At 44.7% G+C, this 18,045-nt stretch overlaps 1 protein-coding gene across 8 annotated transcripts in view; it reads left to right on the forward strand.

Annotated features, from left to right (window-relative positions):
• Positions 1–18,045, forward strand: part of RFFL (ring finger and FYVE like domain containing E3 ubiquitin protein ligase) — a 71,411-nt gene that overhangs the window by 37,558 nt on the left and 15,808 nt on the right. For 4 of the 8 annotated variants that reach the window (XM_055323558.1, XM_055323543.1, XM_055323550.1 and 1 more), the window contains exon 2: positions 15,739–15,926. In XM_055323558.1, the coding sequence (XP_055179533.1) occupies positions 15,747–15,926 (180 nt within the window). In that variant the 5' untranslated portion in view covers positions 15,739–15,746. Of the gene's footprint in view, positions 1–14,650; positions 14,833–15,738; positions 15,927–18,045 lie in introns of those variants that run through there. The other 4 variants (XM_055323526.1, XM_055323509.1, XM_055323534.1 and 1 more) reach the window with 4 other exon arrangements.

Consider the following 18,045-nt stretch of genomic DNA (forward strand, 5'->3'; position numbering starts at 1 on the left):
GAGGATCTAAGGGAGAAAGTCTAAACTGGCTTCACTGTGGGAAAAGTAACAAATTTACGGGCATTGCGGTAGAATTGGGAATAAAAGTAACAGCCTAGGCTGCACGGAGGCCAAACCACCTCAGACACCCCCCCCCCCCCCCCCCCCGCCCCGCCACTTCCCCAGTTCTCCTGGGATTATTAAATTAAGAGCTGGTGGGAGGAGCCTGGAGTCCTTTCTTCAGTTCTTGTAGGTTCATTAGAAAATTATATTGAAGGGCTCCTGGGTGCCCTCAGTCGCTTAAGCGACTGAGATCAGCTCAGGTCATGATCCCAGGATCCTGGAATCAGGTCCCACGGCAGATTCCCTGCTCACCAGGGAGTCTGCTTCTCCCTCTGCCACTCTTCCAGCTCGAGTGCATGCTCCCATGTGTACACTCTCTCTCTCAAATAAATAAATCCTTAAAAAAAAAACTATATTGAGCCTGATGTAAAGGTATCAGCAGGTCTTTACATAAGTAGACAGGGGATAGAGCAGATAAATTTTGTCACTTTAAAGAACCTTGAAGAAGGTTTTCCTTGAATTATTTGTAGCCAGCTTTTACTGAGTGCCTGTTAGGTGCTAGGCTCTGGAGAAATGCTTGACATGCATTATTTTAATCCTTTCTATTATCCTTTAAATGTAGCAGGTTCTATTATTTTTGAGGAAAATAAGGTTTTAAGGGATTAGATGACACCAGAGTCTAGAGTCCTCTTTGAGTCCACACTGCGTACATTTGGCTGCAGTAACTTTTGTGCAGTCCACTTCTGAAAGGCAAGCTGCATAATTTTGACCCTAAACAGAACTCATGTCCTGGAGCACTGCCTTTCCCTGGGGCATTAGCTGTACCAGAAATCCACTATTTGAATCCCTGGCTTTGTTAACCATTGTTTTGTGTGTGTGTTTATTTTTCAGGGATTTTGTTTTTAAGTAATCTCCACATCCAGTGTGGGGCTCGAACCTACAACCCAGAGATCTAGAGCCGCACACACTGAGGCAGCCAGGCGCCCCTCGTTAACACTGGTTACTCAGTAGTCTATCACTGTGATAGTAGCTGGAGAAAGCAACTGCTTGGGTCCAGAAAAGCCTACCTGGTAAATCCTGTTTTCCGCACTAAGAGCACAGGCTTTTTATTCTTGATGAGCTTTGTCATCAGTTTTGATGGAAGAAGGATCCTGTGGTAATTAAACTGCAGGTCCATTTATTCTGTTTTCAGCTTGTTTGAAGACTGTACTCTGAACTGCTTTCTCTCCTGATTGACTCGCCCTTTGGGGCAGAATGCATGGGCTGAAATTAAATGTGTAGGTTTCTCTGCTGCAGTGTTCAATCTGTCATCTCTCCTGAACGCCACACTAAGAAGCAGCCATTTAATTGGTCAGACCCCGAGGGTGAGATTTTGGCACAAGTCCATTGGTTAGAATTACTTTTCCCTGAACTTCATAGCAGATGCTGAGGTCCCTCTGCAGATATTTGTCACAGACTAGTTGAAACCAGGGAGTTTTCAAGAACATTTATAACTTGTGATTATTGTGTATGTTTTTCACTTGTTTACAACAGTTATCACTTCAGGAAAAGAGCTCATTTATTACTAGCGGAAAGTGAAACCTCTCTCCTTTCTCCTTCTTCTTATTGTCGTTTTAACACTTTATGCTCCAATACCCTCTGCTGTGGTTTCTTCTTCTTGTCTTGAGCTTCTCCTTCTCCATGGATGGGCTGTGCTTCTTGGCAGCCTCAGGCAAAGCTCTGCTTAGACCTGGGTATATTTGGTAGAGCCTCTTCAATTTGTTGTTGTTAAGATTTTATTTATTTATTCATTAGAGACACACACACAGAGAGAGAGAGAGAGAGAGAGAGAGAGAGAGAGAGGCAGAGACACAGGCAGAGGGAGAAGCAGGCTCCATGCAGGGAGCCCGACGTGGGACTTGATCCCGGGTCTCCAGGATCATACCCTGGGCTGAAGGTGGCACTAAACGCTGAGCCACCCGGGCTGCCCAAGCCTCTTTGATTTCTAGCATTTCTTTTCTCTTATTTTACTTCTCCATGTGTTGTTTTCATTTTAATTTGTATTCTTTGCAAAATGTATTTATTCTGAACCAAAGCCACTGGGAGGTAACTGATAACTTCTTTTTGCCTTTCCTTGTAGGGGGGAGATGGACATGGCCAGATCTTGTTCATCTTCGAGGCTGTCCCTTTCTGGCTTTCTAATGCTGTTGTAACTGATAATTTTAACATTTTTCTGTTACTTTTAGAAATTCAGTCTGCTAACCATTCTTGCTTTTCAAGTCATCTTAGCAGACACTTAAAAGCTTACCTTCACCAAGTGTGAGGTAGGCAGGTTCCTATCCATTTTTTTCCTCAAGATACTGCTATGGTTATTTGGGTTTAAAACTCTTAAATTTGGGGCAGCCCCAGTGGCACAGTGGTTTGGTGCCGCCTTCCGCCCAGGGCGTGGTCCTGGATACCCGGGATCGAGTTCCATGTCAGGCTCTCAGCATGGAGCCTGCTTCTCCCTCTGCCTGTGTCTCTGCCTCTCTCTCTCTCTCTCTCTGTTTCTCTCATGAATAAATAAATAAAATATTTAAAAAACTCTTAAATTTGCTCGTCACCCTGGAATCCTGATTGTGGAGTTTTCAAGTGTGAATTTGTCCTTTTTTTTTCCCCCTCTATTGCTGTTACTACTACTAGTAAGACTTCAACAAATGCCTGGTGATTGCATTTATCTGGCACTAAGTCTAGAAGTGAAGCTGTACACTCCTGTTTCATTCCCTTACCATGGGAGACACCTGCGTTATACACATTGTTAGCCCATTGATTAAATCCAGTGCTGCTAGCTTACTTACTCCCTCAGAATGAAATCAACTATGTGGTGTGGGGCCCTTGCCTGGTTTGTTTTCTCAGAGTCATGGTACCTGGAAGAGGGCTTGGCTGAAAGTAGCACTAACCAGACAGATGAATGAGTTAAAGTTACCTGTAGGTGTACGAGATGCTGGAAGAGTACAGACAGGGTCAGAGGAGGTTTTCCTGAGGAAATAAGTGCTGCACAAGGAGGTCAAGACCAAGGGGATAGGTTGCAAGAGGTACCTGAAAATCAGAATAAGCTTGGGATTTGAAGGGCAGAAAGAGCAACAGTGGAGATGGAGCTAAGATCCAGGAGGGTGAAGCCCTGAGCACTGATGATTTGCTTTCATCATTATTTAATGGGTACCAGTGAAAATACTTCTTAAAAGGAGAGCATTAGGTAGTTGAGACAATTAAGTCAAGAACTTCTCCTCACTGGAAAAGAGGTAGACAAGAATAGAAGCCAAAATCTTTTCTTTCTTTTATTTTCATTTTTATTTCTTTTAAGATTTTATTTATTTATTTATTAATGAGAGATACAGAGAGAGAGGCAGAGAGAGAAGCAGGCTTCATGCAGGAAGCCTCATGTGGGACTCGATCCCCGGTCTCCAGGATCATGTCCTGGGCTGAAGGCAGGCACCAAACTGCTGAGCCACCCACGCGTCCCTCTTCTTCTTCTTCTTCTTCTTCTTTTTTTTTTAAAGATTTATTTATTTATTCATGAGAGACCCAGAAAGAGACAGAGACATAAACAGAGGGGAGGGAGAAGCAGGCTCTTTGTAGGAGCCTGATATGGGACTCCATCCCGGATCCCGGGATCACGACCTGAGCGGAAGGCAGCCAGCGAACCCCTGAGCCACCCAGGTGTCCTCTGAAACCTCTTCAATATGGGGATTAATACTTATCTTTAGAAAGTTGGGGATCTATTCGCAGCATGGGTACCCTGAAGTTGTAGTAGATTGGAAATGCAGATGATTTACTGGATGTCTAAGTTAAAATTCTGGATTCCCAGGGATAACTTTTTTTTTTTTTTAAGATTTATTTATTCATAAGACACAAACAGAGAGGCAGAGACAGAAGCAAGCTCCATGCAAAGAGCCTGATATGGGACTCAAACCCAGGAATCTGGGATCATGCCCTGAGCCAAAGGCAGGCGCTCAACCGCTGAGCCACTCAGGCATCCCATCAGGGATGACTTTTTGTTTGCTATACCTTTTACAAGGTTCCCAAGCATTGAAAGGGTAGATTTCCATGGTCTCTCCTGCAGGCCGCTCATTTTGCTTTTTCTCTGGAGCACAAAGCACACAGGCCCTGAGTTACTAGTGCTCTGGGGAGAGAGTTGGGGATGGTGAAAGCATCCCTCTCTTTCCACAGGACCACAAGGTAATTATCCTATAGCTGTGTGACCCCAATCCAGTTAGCCAACCCTGAGGGCCCAGCCTCTGGGTTTACAAAAGGAACATTTTAATTCTGATGTTTCCAGGATTATTGTATTCAAATAGACAATAGATGCAGATAAAACCACTCACTTGGCATGTTTTAGGTGTTTTATAGTTTTGTTTTTGTTTTTTTTTTTTTACTTTTCCTTAAAAAATAATATTTTCTAGGATCATGTGAGACGGGACTTCTGAACCCCTGAGTCTGAATACATTCTATTTCCCCCATTTCTACCCTTGAAATAACAGCACAGGGAATTCTCTCACCTAAAGCTTTGATCCTTTATATTAAAGTCTACCTTGGGAACTGGAGTCCTAGTATCTTTGAAGTCTGACATCTCAGTGTGAATGGAGGCTCTGGGAGCCGGTTTGGAGAGAGGCAAACATTTAAATCATTAGCCCCATGCCTTATTATAATGCCTATCATTTGCTGAATTTCCAGTAGCATCTTCTCTTTATATAATGTTAGAAAGCTCGTTAAGGTATGCTCCCTCTTTTTATTTTTTATTTATTTATTTTTAAAGATTTTATTTATTTATTCATGAGAGAGAGAGAGAGAGAGAGAGAGGCAGAGACACAGGCAGAGGAAGAAGCAGGCTCCATGCAGGGAGCCCGACGTGGGACTGTCCCGGGTCTCCAGGATCATGCCCCGGGCCGCAGGCGGCACTCAAACTACACCACTAGGGCTGCTTCTATGCTCCCTCTTTCTACTGAGCCACCTACTGTGTATCCAGCCTATGAGGTTTAGGTTAGTTTATTCCTGTTCCACTGATGCTCAGAGAGGCCACTTTCTCAGGTTCATTCAGTTACTTAGTGTTAGAGCCAGGATTTAAGATCCTGTCTGAGTCTAAAACCAAAGTAAAACATCATTGGGAATTTTTTTTTTTTAAGATTTTTAATTTATTCATTCATTTGAGACAGAGAGAGAGAGAGAGAGAGAGAGGCAGAGACACAGGTAGAGGGAGAAGCAGGCTCCATGCAGGATCACGCCCCCGGCTGAAGGCGGTGCTAAACTGCTGAGGCACCCGGGCTGCCCTAGACAAATTTTATTTTTATTATTTTTTTAAAGATTCTATTTATTAATTTGAGAGAGCATCCGAGAGAGACCAGGAGCAGAGGGGAGAGGTAGAAGCACACACCCTGCTAAGCCGGGAGCCAAACCTTGGAATCGATCCCAGGACCCTGAGATCATGACCAGAACTGAAGGCAGACACTTAACCGCCTGAGCCACCCAGGTGCCCCATAGGAAATTCTTATCTAGGAAATACACATTATCCACTACCCATGTCCTAAGAACTGCTTCGGAGGCTGTAAAATGTCTATTAGGATTTAAAGCCTTTGGAAATGTTTTCCTCTGCTGTGATCCAGCCTTTGTGAAAGATCCCTTGTTTATGTCCAGTGGGGCTGCTGATCTGATTCACTCAGGTCTTGGATTCTAGGGTTCCACAACATTCCTGTCTTCTCTGTGACTTAGCTGTTCAGAATTCTTTGTTCTAAAATAAATGTCTCAGAAATGACTTCAACATCACAAAGAACATGCTTCACTGTTGAAGGCGCAGCACGAGACCAGTACACTGTGGTGTACTCTGGCTTGCTTCCTCGCGGAGCAACAGTTGCCCTATTTCACGTTCATTGTGTTGTCACCAGCAGTTTAAATCTTCCCCAGGCAGGGTGGGCACTGTAGGCAGGTTTACTAGAAAATTCTAATTGCAACTCAGAGATTCTGTTTTAAATCATTTTGAGGGATTTTAAGTTTCCTTTCAAACTTATTTAAAAAACAACAACAACAACAACTTATTTTTTAAAAAGTAAGCAGCCTTCCAAGTTGAGAGATGATTTTAAATTTCGGGTGAGTTTTCAAGATAAGGATTGATTCTTGATTGTGTGGGTGATATGATCAGCTGTTCCAGACCCCCCCATGCAGCCCAGTTCCTTAGGTGGTAGGAAATTCAAGCTTGGGGTGACCAGAGAGAGAAAGAATGAGAGGCATGTTGGGCTTTCCCGCCAGTAGTCACTACTGAAGACTTAGGCTGTCACCATTTTATAGTTTAATGATAATTTCTTTTAATGTGTTATTTATCAATTACTACAGGTTATGAATATTATTTTTCATCTCTACACTTGCCTCCCAACAGGGAGGGATTATCCCTTTTATACAGTTGAGGAAACAGACTCAAAAAGCTGAAGTGACCCCTCCAAAGTTACCCAACCTTTGTTTTTTATAAAGAACTTTTTTCATAGTCCCTTTATGTCACTGTAAATGTTGACAAAATGCTTTGGGCCCTAAGGGGAGATAACTAGTACTTGCCTCATTGGCTGTATTGATAAAATACTTGAATGTTTCTCTGACCTCCGTTTGTTCATTCCACCAATTTGGGTGCCTGCTGCAAGGTGGCACTGTGCTAGATGTGGATTAAAAAGCAAAGACAGATGAGGTCCCTGCCCTTGGAGGTTCCAGTCTGCAAGTAGAGACAGGCTGTAAACAAACATTTATAATGACAGATTATGGCAGTCTCCAGGAGGGTAGTGGAAAGGACAAGGAGGGAGCCTGTGACTGAGGGGGATTCCTCCTATGTGGGTGGCATGGGAGTCGCACCTGAATAATGAGGAGCATGGCATAAATCAGGCTAGTGGACTGGGACTGGTGGGATAGGCCTTTTAACCATGCCAGGAGTTGAGTTTTCCTTCTAAACTGCAACTGGGGGTGGCACAGTATGTTAAGCATTCAACTTTTGGTTTTGGCTCAGGTCATGATCTTGGGGTTGAGGTCATGAGATTGAGCCCCGCTTTGGGCTCCATGCTCAGCGGGGAGTCTGTTTGAGATTCCCCCCCCCTAAAATAAATAAATCTTAAAAAAAATAATAAAATAGAATACAGTGGGACTCTATTAACGAACTGTGTGTGTGTGTGTGTGTGTGTGTGTGTGTGTGTGTGTGTGTTGGGAAGAAAGAACTGGAGAGGCAAAATGGAAGCTGGGAAACTAGTTAGGAGCAGTTCTTTCATCCAAGACACCATTTTAGACTTTGGAATTACAGTAAAACACAAAATCCCTGCCCTCATGTATTTTGTTAATTCTAGTTAGGAAAGGCAGTTAACAAGTAAGCCAGTGATATCTGTTAGTGCCAACTCTTATGCATGACATTAGAAAATGACATTTAAATTGAGGGGTGAACGGCAAGAGAGAGAGCCAAGTATGTGGTATCCTGGCAAGAAGAGTCCAGGCAGGACTTTTCCAGGAGCATACAGCAAAAGGGTCTAAGGAGGGAAATGTACATAATAGATCAGAGATGGCGACTGAGATCACTGCTGGAGGCCAGGTAGGATGAGGAGAGGAATTTATGAATCTTCAGCTTAAAAATAGTATCCACAGCCACCTGGCAGGGCTCTCCTTGGGAGACAATATGGACAGAGAGGGTGCCAGAGACAGCCTGGGAGCTCCTACCATTGAAGAACAGAGGTCGGGGGAAGAATCAGCAAGGAGGCTTTGAGGCAGAAGGCAAACCAAAGGTGCAGAGCTGTTGTCCTTCCAAGGAGGAAGGAAGCAGGGCACGTGGGTGGCTCAGTCAGTTGAGTGTCTGCCTTCAGCTTGGGTCATGATCTCAGAGTTCTGGGATCAAGCCCATTTCGGGCTTTCTGCTCAGTGGGGAGTCTGCTTCTCCCTCTGCCTGCCACTTGGCCTACTTGTGCGCGCTCTCTCTCTCTCTCTCTCTCTCTGTCAAATAAATAGATAAAATCTTTGAAATCTTTAAAAAAAAAAAGAAAAAAGGAAGAAAGGGTCACTCGTGTCTGGTACCGCTGGGACGTTGAGTAAGAGGAAGATAAGTGTCACTTGGATCTGGGATTCCTTGGTGACATTGCAAAGAAGAGATTATTAGGTGAAATGGCTCAAGCAAGACTGGAGAGGGTTAAAGAGTGAATTTGAGATTGAGGAAGTGGAGTCCATTATTTGGAGAAATTTCAATGTAGAGGAGAGCAGAGAAAAGGACCTTTACTAAGGAGTAGGGGATTAGGGGTCAGAGTATTTTGTCACTGTTTTTTACAAATCTTCTACTAGATGCTTTAAAAAACTTTTGATTGAAATATAAGTAGAGAGGGGCACCTGGGTGGCTCAGTAGTTGAGCATCTGCTTTTGGCTCAGGGTGTGAACCTGGAGTTCTGGGATCGAGTCCCACGTTGGGCTTCCTGCATGGAGCCTGCTTCTCCCTCTGCTTGTCTCTACCTCTCTCTCTGTGTCGCTCATGAATAAAATAAAATCTTAAAAAAAAGAAAAGAACTATAAGTAGAGAAGTACACCAATTTTAAGTGTATGGTTTAAATTTTTCACAAAGTAAACTTCTGTGTATATAACCAGCACTCAGACTGAGAAACCAAACATCAGAAGCCCCCTGTGTCCCCTCCCATTTACTTTCCTACCCCAAGGATAACCGTTACCCTATTTCTAACACCACAGATTAGTTTGCCTGCTTTTTGAATTTTGTATAGATGTAACTGTTTAGGATGTATTCATTTGTATCTGTCTTCCTTCACTCATCATTGATCTGTATTGTTGTATGTATCACTAGTTTGTATATTCTCATTGCTATATGAAAGTACTGTAATTTGTTTATCCTTTCTGCTGTTGATGGTCATTTGGATTGGTTTCCAGCTTTGGGCTGTTAACAATAGTACTGCTATGAACCTTCTTGTGTACTCCTTTTGGTGAATGTATTTCTGTTAGGAATATACCTGGAAGTGGAATCGCCAAGCAGTGGGGTGTGTGTGTTACCAGTTTACACTGTGTGTTGTACCAGTTCACACTGTGTGTGTGTGTCGTACCTGTTAACACTTCTGCCAGGAATATTAGACTTCCAATTGCTTTAAATTTCCAACATTGGCTAGTATCCAGTTTTCCCATTTTAGCCATTCCAGTGGGTGATTGGTGGTAACACATTTGGTTGCACTCTGTATTTCCCTCATGACAAGGGTGAGTTTTTAAATCTGAGAGATCCTGGAGCATGCCTGTGTGCTGATGGGAAAGCTTCCATAGAGATGGAAAGCAAAAAACTCTTGTATACTCTGCAGCCCATTCCCCTCATACTGATTTTATTATTATTAGATTGATTGCAGAATCAGGACTACTTGTAGCCTGCAGAGCACTGGCTTCCTGGTGTAAGCGACTTAAGTTCACATCCTGGCTTTACTACCCTCTAGCTATGACCTTTAACAAGTTATTTAACCTTTAACAAGTTATTTAACTTCTCAGAACCTTGGTTTTGTCACCTGAAAATGGGATGAACGAATCTAATCTGCCTTGCCAGAATTGTGAGGGCCACATGATAAAGCACTAGATAGTCCCCATAGCTCAGTGACCAGCAGATAAGGAGCATTCTTCCAGTGGAGGATGACTGCTTTCTTCTTTACTTCTCAAAACATGTAATTACTTATAATTTATTTCAAAGAGGCATAGCTAAGCCATATCGATAGGCTATGATAGGCTTTCATAGTGTTTCCTTTCAAAGTCATTGCTATTATACTGTAATTGCTTTTTAAGGATAATATACAAGATAAAGCAAAGCCCATTCCGTATTAATGATCCACAATGTGGAATACTTTTCCTAGTGCACTTACAGCCCAGCTGCTTTGAACAATTCTGGGAATATGGTAGGGACAGCAGGCAGGCTTGCCACGTAGTTGCTTTCTGATTTGCCATGTCAGAAAGGGTCTTCTTTGAGGGTTGTGGGCATCATAATTAGGTTTTTTAAAAAGAATTTTTGTGAAGTCTTACACAGTAGGTTCACCATAAGTACATTAATTCCAAGATCTTGCGTCTGTGTAAAGCCCTTTGTTGCAGAAGTACCTTGGCACACAGAGCAGTTAATTAAAATCAGAACAGATTGGATGAGAACCTTGGGGACTTGACTTTACTGCCTTCGATTTTGGTGGTTAGCAAGGTGGTTTGATATTGCATTGCACACTAGCACTTACTTTACTAGGGCACTGACATTCTGACCCTTCTGCTCCATGGGTCCATTCTGATCCTTCTCTCTTTCTTGAGAAAGCCCATGACAACCACTGATCTGCTTAAAATTATTTGCCTTGGGGGTGAGAAAGTGGAGAAGTGACTGTTTTAGAATTACTTAGAATTCTAGGACTTAATGGGGAGAAATCACATTATCTCCCTTCTTACCTCTAACTATGACTGTACTCAGCCTACCTGGGATAGGTCATTTATCTTACCCTGTTATTAAAACTGTAATTTTCCTGTTCAGCAGAGCTTAGTCTCCCAAGAAATCCCATATACTTGTCAAGCTGAAAAACTCCCACGTGCCGACTAGCTGCCCTGGCCCTGGACTGCAGGGCTCCTCCATGGGGAAGAGCAAGTTTTCTTGTTTCCCCTCAGCACTACATCTCGCCTCATTCTTAGGCAGAGTGAAAGAGGAGAGGCTGGCAGGTTTCAAACAAGCTCTGTAGGTGACAGCAGTCAGAGACTATTTGAGGATGAAATCACCAAGTGTGCATCTTTTCTGAAGAGGGTGAGGGGAATTGGGGAAGGGATTTTCAAGCCCTCATAGGAGATTTCATCATTTTCTTTCAAGATCAGGAGGCTTGCAGATCAGAGACGAAGTTTCTCACAGTGTCACCATAGGTAGAACTCATCATACACCCCCTAGTTGGTTCTACTTCCAGCCCTTTTAGTAACATAATTGGATGCCAAGTGTGTGTATCAGTCTGGGGCTGAAGGATGAGAGAGTACTGCCAAGAGAAAAGTGTTTGGTTTGTATGACAGTGTTAAAATTACCCACTCTTTCCTTTCATTCCCTGAAATAGCCCTGACCATAGTTGTTTTTAGGCTTAACGTTTTCCAGTTTGGCAAGAGAGTTCTTTTAACTGACCCCTTTAGGAAGTGCTATTTAACTATGGGTCAAAGAGAGTGAAACTCTAATTTCCTGACATTGGTACCCCTGTCCTGTTGGGCTGAGCAAGTCTGTGGGAATTTTAGCACTGGAGACTTTCTACCCATCCCTTTCCGTGCTAGTCCCTTCCCCGAGTATACATCTGCTCAGGCTGAGACTACATCCTTCACCTGTGTGTGTGTGGGGGGATGCCTAGAGAATAACCCAGATGTAAATTTTAAGTCTTCCCCCCCAGAGCCTTTTCCCTCAGAGTCTAGCCAAAGACTTGCATAGGCTGACAGCTCATCACAGAAGGCACGTTAGATTAGAAGTAAAGTTGAGAGAAAATAGTGCTGAGGGAGATAGGTTATCTTGGTTCTCCATTGAGGAAGAGCCTTCTTAGCCCTCCTGTCAGGATGGCGGACCTGAGCTGGACGGCAACACCTCACTGGGTCCAGAGGTCCCTGGGGGCCAGGACCAGGTTGGTAGCACTTCTGATCCCAGTGCCTGGCCTGCCACTGGTGTTCCCTGCACGCTTGGGGAAGCACAGGAATTTAAACCACATACAGCTGGCCTACCTTCTGGTTCTTTCCTGTCAGTTGCACCTTCCAATGCAGGCTTACCCATCCTGTGGCAAAGTCCTCCACTCTCAGGAAAAATTGCCATGTACAGGTTCCTTGTGGGAGGAAAAGTTCGTTTTCTTCTTGTGGTTAACTACATCCCCTTCTCCTGGCCTTTTTACTTCATTCATTTACCTTTGCAGATGCTGTAAGCTTATTACCTTTGGTAACCTCTGTCTCCCTTCCATTCCAGTGTCTAGTGAAAGAGGTGATCTTTCTCCTGCCCCCAAAGCTGGTCAGTGGGTCACCTTTCTTTCTGCTCCTGGCCCTTACCCCCACCACTTGTTGCCAGCTTCCCTTCTTCTGAAGCCTCTTCATCTTTGAGAGTCTCCTGCAGTCCATGAATTCGTCTGCCTCTCTCTTCCTTAGTGACCTGGATCTTCTACAGCCCTGGCCTTGTGTCTTCCCTTCATGGTCAAAGTTTCAGAGAATAGTTTATCCTGAGGGTCTGGCACATCCTCACTCTCAGTGGCTTTCTGACCTCTGGCTGTCAGCTTCTCTCTTCCTTACCTCTCAGGTGAAGAGCACACTCACATTTTCCTACAACTAGGTCCATTGGGCATTTTGTATCTCTGTATTCTCTCCAGGTCATTCGACAGCATTGACAATTTCTTCCTGAGACGTAAAATCCTCTTCCAGACTGCTCACACCCGAACAGTCTTACTTCCACTTTCATCTGTTTTTCCTCCTCTAGCCCTTCAGGTTGGGTGCTCCTGGGGTTTCTCCTAACGCCATCCTGTGTGACCCCCCACTATCCTGTCAGTCTGCCACTTTCTGGGTTTTTGTGCTCCTGGTGGTCCAAGGGGGCCCAGACTTTTTCCTCAACCAGGTCTGTCCTTTTGTATTCTGGGTATCCACCAGCAAGTCCCCTGGGTACAAAACTCAACCCATCATCTTAATTGCCCCCTTATTTCACACATAGACGCATACCTCATCCTCAGGGCTTTGTCCCTGATTCCAATTAATGATTCCCCTCTGTGTCCTCTTGCATAATTCAGAGACCCTGGGGTTCGTCCACAACTGTTTCCTCTCTCCCTTCTTCCACCGCTTCAGTTCACCCACGCATCCCACGAGTTCTGTCAGAGATCCATCTGTCCCTTTCTCCTCGTGTCTTGCCTCTCCTCCAGCAGCTGACGGCTTGCCGCCTGCCCCTCACAGATCTGTTCCCACACTACTTACTGCCAGAGTGCCCGCTATAAAATGCAAATAAGGTCACAGAACCTCTGATTACTTGGACCCCTCACTGCTTCCCATTGCCTGTAGGATGAAGTCCAGGTTCCTTACCCTGGTTCTCCATGGCTGCTTTTTTACCTGCCGTACCCTAGCCACCCCACCCTTACTCTAGACCCAGCCAAACATTTGGTACTTTATTTAGGGCCATGTTGCATGTGGTTTGCCTTTTCTTCAAAATTTCTTTTACTTTGGGCTTTCTGACGAATGCCCAGTCACACCAGCAGCAGGATAGGTGTGGCACCTCATTGGGGAAGTCTTCTCTGGTTACCCCTCCCCACCCCTGAAGAAGCTCATTGTCTCTATCTCCATAGCTCCCTGCCCGCCCACCCGGGGACTGCACAAACCTGTGAAGGCATTGATCACCCTGAAATTTCTGGTTTGGGTTTTACATTTCTTGCCCCTCTACTAGACCACAGACTCCTCAAGGGCCAGTTCTCTGCCTTACCTATTGCTGGAAACAGCTAGGCATTGGCTTCAGTAAAGGTTGTGTACATGGGTGAATCGAGATTCTGACAGAGGTCAGCAGATCACCCACGGCCTCATCCCCGGGCCCCTCTGCCTCTTGCTTTGCCCCCACCTCCTTCAGTTACTTGACCCATTCTGTTGATTTTGTCAGAGATCTCCCTTGTCTCTTTTTGGGACAATTCCAGAAAGCCAAATGGTGATTGTGGGGAAACCTCTAGGTTTACTTTTTATCTGAGCCTTGCCAGAGAAACTGTCGTTGAAGTATTGTTACAATGCTCGTAGCAACGACTGGTGTTTGTTAGTGCCTCATGGCCTGGAGCAGGTCTCGGTGAGAAACAGGAAGAACAGAAGGGTCTAACTCCTTGAAGGTGAGTGCAGTAAAGCAGGGATTGAGCCCGGTCCTCTGATGCCAGATCCTGTATTTCCTGGTTTTATTATACACTGTCTCAGATGCTTTTGTCAACAGGTTATTTAGAGAATTGCAAAATCCCTCTTTCCGAGGGGGGCCACTCTTGCTGCTACCACTATTATCTTGCCAGCAAAGAACTTCTATTGAACTGCTCTTTACTTTGTTATTCCATGTGAACTCTTCATTGCAATTAAGGCTGTCTCCTGGGACCTCAGAGGCTTTGGACAAGTCATAGTGAGTCAGAGAGACATGTTGTTGATGTGTAGGAAATGGAAGAATGTGGTGAGTTAAAATTTAAATATTGTGTGACTCATGCAGTAGTCTTTGTTGAGCCACCTGTTGCCTGGGCACTGACTGTCAAAGTCTCTGTTGTCGCCGGGGCCACAGGCAAGCAGAGGCCACAGGTGTGAATTGGACCTACTTGCAAAAGTGAGTGAATTCTGGATCAGGAGTATCGGGAAGTGGAAGCTAAAAAGGCCATAGAGTTGTCTGGAAACCTAGGGGTACAGCTGTGTGGGCCAGGACGTTAGTTCCCCCTGCTGGGCCTCTGTCTTTTCCTCTGTGAGATGACTAAGGTTGAACGAGCCGGCTTCTTGTTCTCAGTGCTTTCCAGCTTAGCACATCTTTGAACTATGATTTAACAAAGGCACTTTCCATGAGTCAGGAGGCAGAGCAGAAGGTACTGTTCTTTTGTGTGAACTGCTGATTGAGTAGTAACACTAAATGTTTCATTTATTAACTCTAGAAGCAGAGAGTTCGGGCTCAGAATGTCCAGATTGACTGCCGTGGTCTACTGAGAAAAGCACATTCTTATCACAGCAGTGCTTGGAATTTCATTGGACCCTTTTGCAACATGAGATTATTCAGACATATGAGGGATTGGATTTTCTTCTGTGATCTTAAAAAATCATCTACCCCTTTGTCCCTGGTACCTGTATTTGGTATGTAAAATGGGAATAATATCCCAAACTTCTTAATAAATCCACAGCATCTAGCACCTAGTCAGCAAGGCAACAAGCCTTAGTTGAGCATCTTCTGTGTGCAGGACACTGCAAGGGTGCTGTATATATAGGAGGAAGTCATCCCTGCCCTCAAGGAATTTATGGTGTAGTGGTAGCAAACAAAGGGTAAGGATGTCTGTGCAAACGAACTGTTAGAGGTGCTGAGAGAGGGGTTTAGATAGAATTGGAAGTACAAGCATTAGAGTAATTCCGTGCTGCTGACCAGCACAGGAGAAATTAAGAAGGGCAGTACCATCAAGGAAAAGAATGTTAGGGTTAGGGTCAGAGGACCTGGGTTTTCGGAATCTCAGTTATCTATTAGCTGTGTGACCCTGACTTCTCTGAGCCTGGGTTGCCTCATCTGTGTAAAGGAAAGAATCATGCCTCCTCTCCATGGTCAGTGTGAATATGGGATCATATGTGTATATTTGCATGCACATACATGTATGATAAAAGTTCCATCTCTCTGAGCTCTAGGAGCAAGTTCATATGCCTAAATAAAGTGGGCTTCAGGCCACTTATAATTGCTAAGGCAGTTTTTTAAAATCTGCAGTTAGATCTCAGACTAAATCAAAATAGGGATAAGCAATCTTTCAAAGGTAGTATGCCAATTTGGTAGCCATGTTGTCCTGGCAGGTCAGGTGTCTATTCTCCTCCTGTATTCAGTGGCAACTCTGGTGAAGCAGGAGGTGGCAAGATACCTGTGGCTCCTGAAAACATGTCCTCACCTTGGCTCTGGCAGCAGATGTGGAATGAGTGTCCCTGCTCACTTGCACCTTTGGGATGGGGGATTGGGGTAGATGTATGTCTTAACTCTGACCTTTTCCCCTTCCTCCCTTGCACCAGATTTTATCATGTGGGCAACCTGCTGCAACTGGTTCTGCTTGGATGGACAGCCTGAGGAGGCCCCACCGCCCCAGGGAGCCAGAACGCAGGCCTATTCCAACCCTGGGTATAGCTCCTTCCCTTCCCCAACAGGCTCGGAACCAAGCTGCAAGGCTTGTGGGGCCCACTTCGCAAACATGGCCAGGAAGGTGAGTGTTGACTTCTTGGCCTTCTTGGCCTGCTCGGTCGCTATAGCCTCGGGCCCTCGGGCCAGCCTGCTGACCCCTCCATATTATCTGCCAGCTTGCCATTACCTATGCAGGCAGGGCTGGTAACCCACACGTGATCCTTTCACTAAAGTGGGAAAGGAAAGTTAGCCTTAAGCAAAGCATCTCAGTGTCGTTCACTTGGAGCTGACTGGCCTGAATTCAGACATCAGCTTTGCTGCTTTATAGCCGTATGATCTAACCTTTCTGGAGATTCTTTCCCCTATCTCTAAAATGGGGGTATAGCAGTTGTGTGCATCTCCCAGGGTCATGAGAATAAAATGAGATAGGCTACCAGGTTGATGGTAGCATGATGGTCAGCACACAGCAAGCACTGGTGTCAGTCCCTTCATTAGGGGTTATCACGAATGCCTCACTTTGTATCACACACAGTGTCGAGGACATTTCAGGTACATCAGGACCCTGACAGGACAAAGACTGGGGCTCCTTTACTGTAGCGATTTCATGTGAAATACTTGGTAGCCACATTTTCCAGATTAGCAAGCAGTGGTGGATGTCCCTGGCCAGGTGATGGCACGTGGCTGTGGGCCATCCTTGTGCCAGTTCCCAGAGGCAGCACGTTCTCCAAGGTCAAGCATGACGCGGGCTGAGGGTGAGTCCTGGGAGTTCCCGCATTCTACATTCTTCTGCCACCCAGTGATCCCTGAACCTTTATTTTAAACATCAGTTACATTCCGTGGAGTGGGAATAGAGAAGGAGCAAAGTGGACAGTGATGGTGATCAGGCTCAGGACCCGGCATGCTAAACATGTTGAAAAAAGCATGTTAAGAGAACCAAGGATCTAGCGAGTTCTTGGCATTTCTTGGGTAGAAGAGAGAATGAATGAGCAAGGAAACTGCCCCCACAGAAGAGAATGATGAGTAGGTGAACATGGGAAGATGCTCTATTTTCCTGTAGTGTGCCTATTGCCACCTGATGTAAATGTTTGTGGATGGCCTGTCTTTTCATATGGTACATAGAACAGGGATTTTGTTGGTTTTGTTCACAACTTTCTCCCCAGTGTCTAGTAGAACAATGACTGACACATAGTAGGCAATACAGTTTTATAAATGAATGAGGGGGGCTCCTGGGTGGCTCAGTTGGTTAGGTGTCTAACTTTTGGTTTTGGCTCCAGTTGTGATCTTAGGGTCATGGGATCGAGCCATACGTTGGGCTCTGCACTGAGTGTGGAGCATGCTTGAGATTCTTTCTCCCTCTTCTGTGCTTTCCCCCACTTTAAATCAACCGATCAATCAATGAAGGAAGGAAGGAATGAGCAGTTGAGAATAATTTGCAAGAAGAAGTAAGCTGGAAAGTTTCTGTTTTTATTACTTTGTGGTTGATAATTCCATGCTGAAGGCTTTCATTGAGGGCCCAGTTCTGAGGCACCGGCAGTGTGCCAGCAGCTAGAGGTTACAGCTTTGCGGAGATGAAGCTGAATCGGCCTTTCCCTCGGGGAGTTCTCCAACTGGCTAAGGAGGCCCACATTTACTAAGAACTAAGAGCAGCTGTGTAAGTTAAGTGCTAGGGAATCAGACATTGCTGGTAATTTGAGACACTAGATGATAATTCTAGCTGAATGAAGGAAGGTTTATTGATCTGCAAAGCCATGGCTGAAGTGAAGGCACCAGTTATGGGGCAAGTGTGAGGTGTATTTGGGAACTGTGAGTGGCCTGTTTGGCCAAGTACATGATACTTGGGGAATTAGGATGGAACAAGGTGGAATCAGGTGGTAGAGGCCAGGACTGCTGTAGTGAGGAGCTTATAGTCACTGGACAACAAGGAAGCACAAGAAAGATTTTGAACAAAGGTATGAAAGAGATAAAGGAGATGCAGAGAAAGCTTCTATAGCAAAAAGAGCTTCTGGGGTTGTGGGAGGAAGAGAAGTTCCAATTTGAATGGTAAAAGATGGCTTTTGCCACAATATTTTCTTGCCACAAAAATATGTATTGATTTTGTGTAATTCACAATGAATTTTATGAATATTAAGGATGATTTCTCCTATGAGAATTTTTCATTTGTAATTTTGTGCTTAACTAGATCAGCATTTTTATCTTTAGGG

The sequence above is a fragment of the Nyctereutes procyonoides genome, unplaced genomic scaffold, assembly GCF_905146905.1.
Source record: "Nyctereutes procyonoides isolate TBG_1078 unplaced genomic scaffold, NYPRO_anot_genome, whole genome shotgun sequence".
Lineage (NCBI taxonomy): Eukaryota > Metazoa > Chordata > Mammalia > Carnivora > Canidae > Nyctereutes > Nyctereutes procyonoides.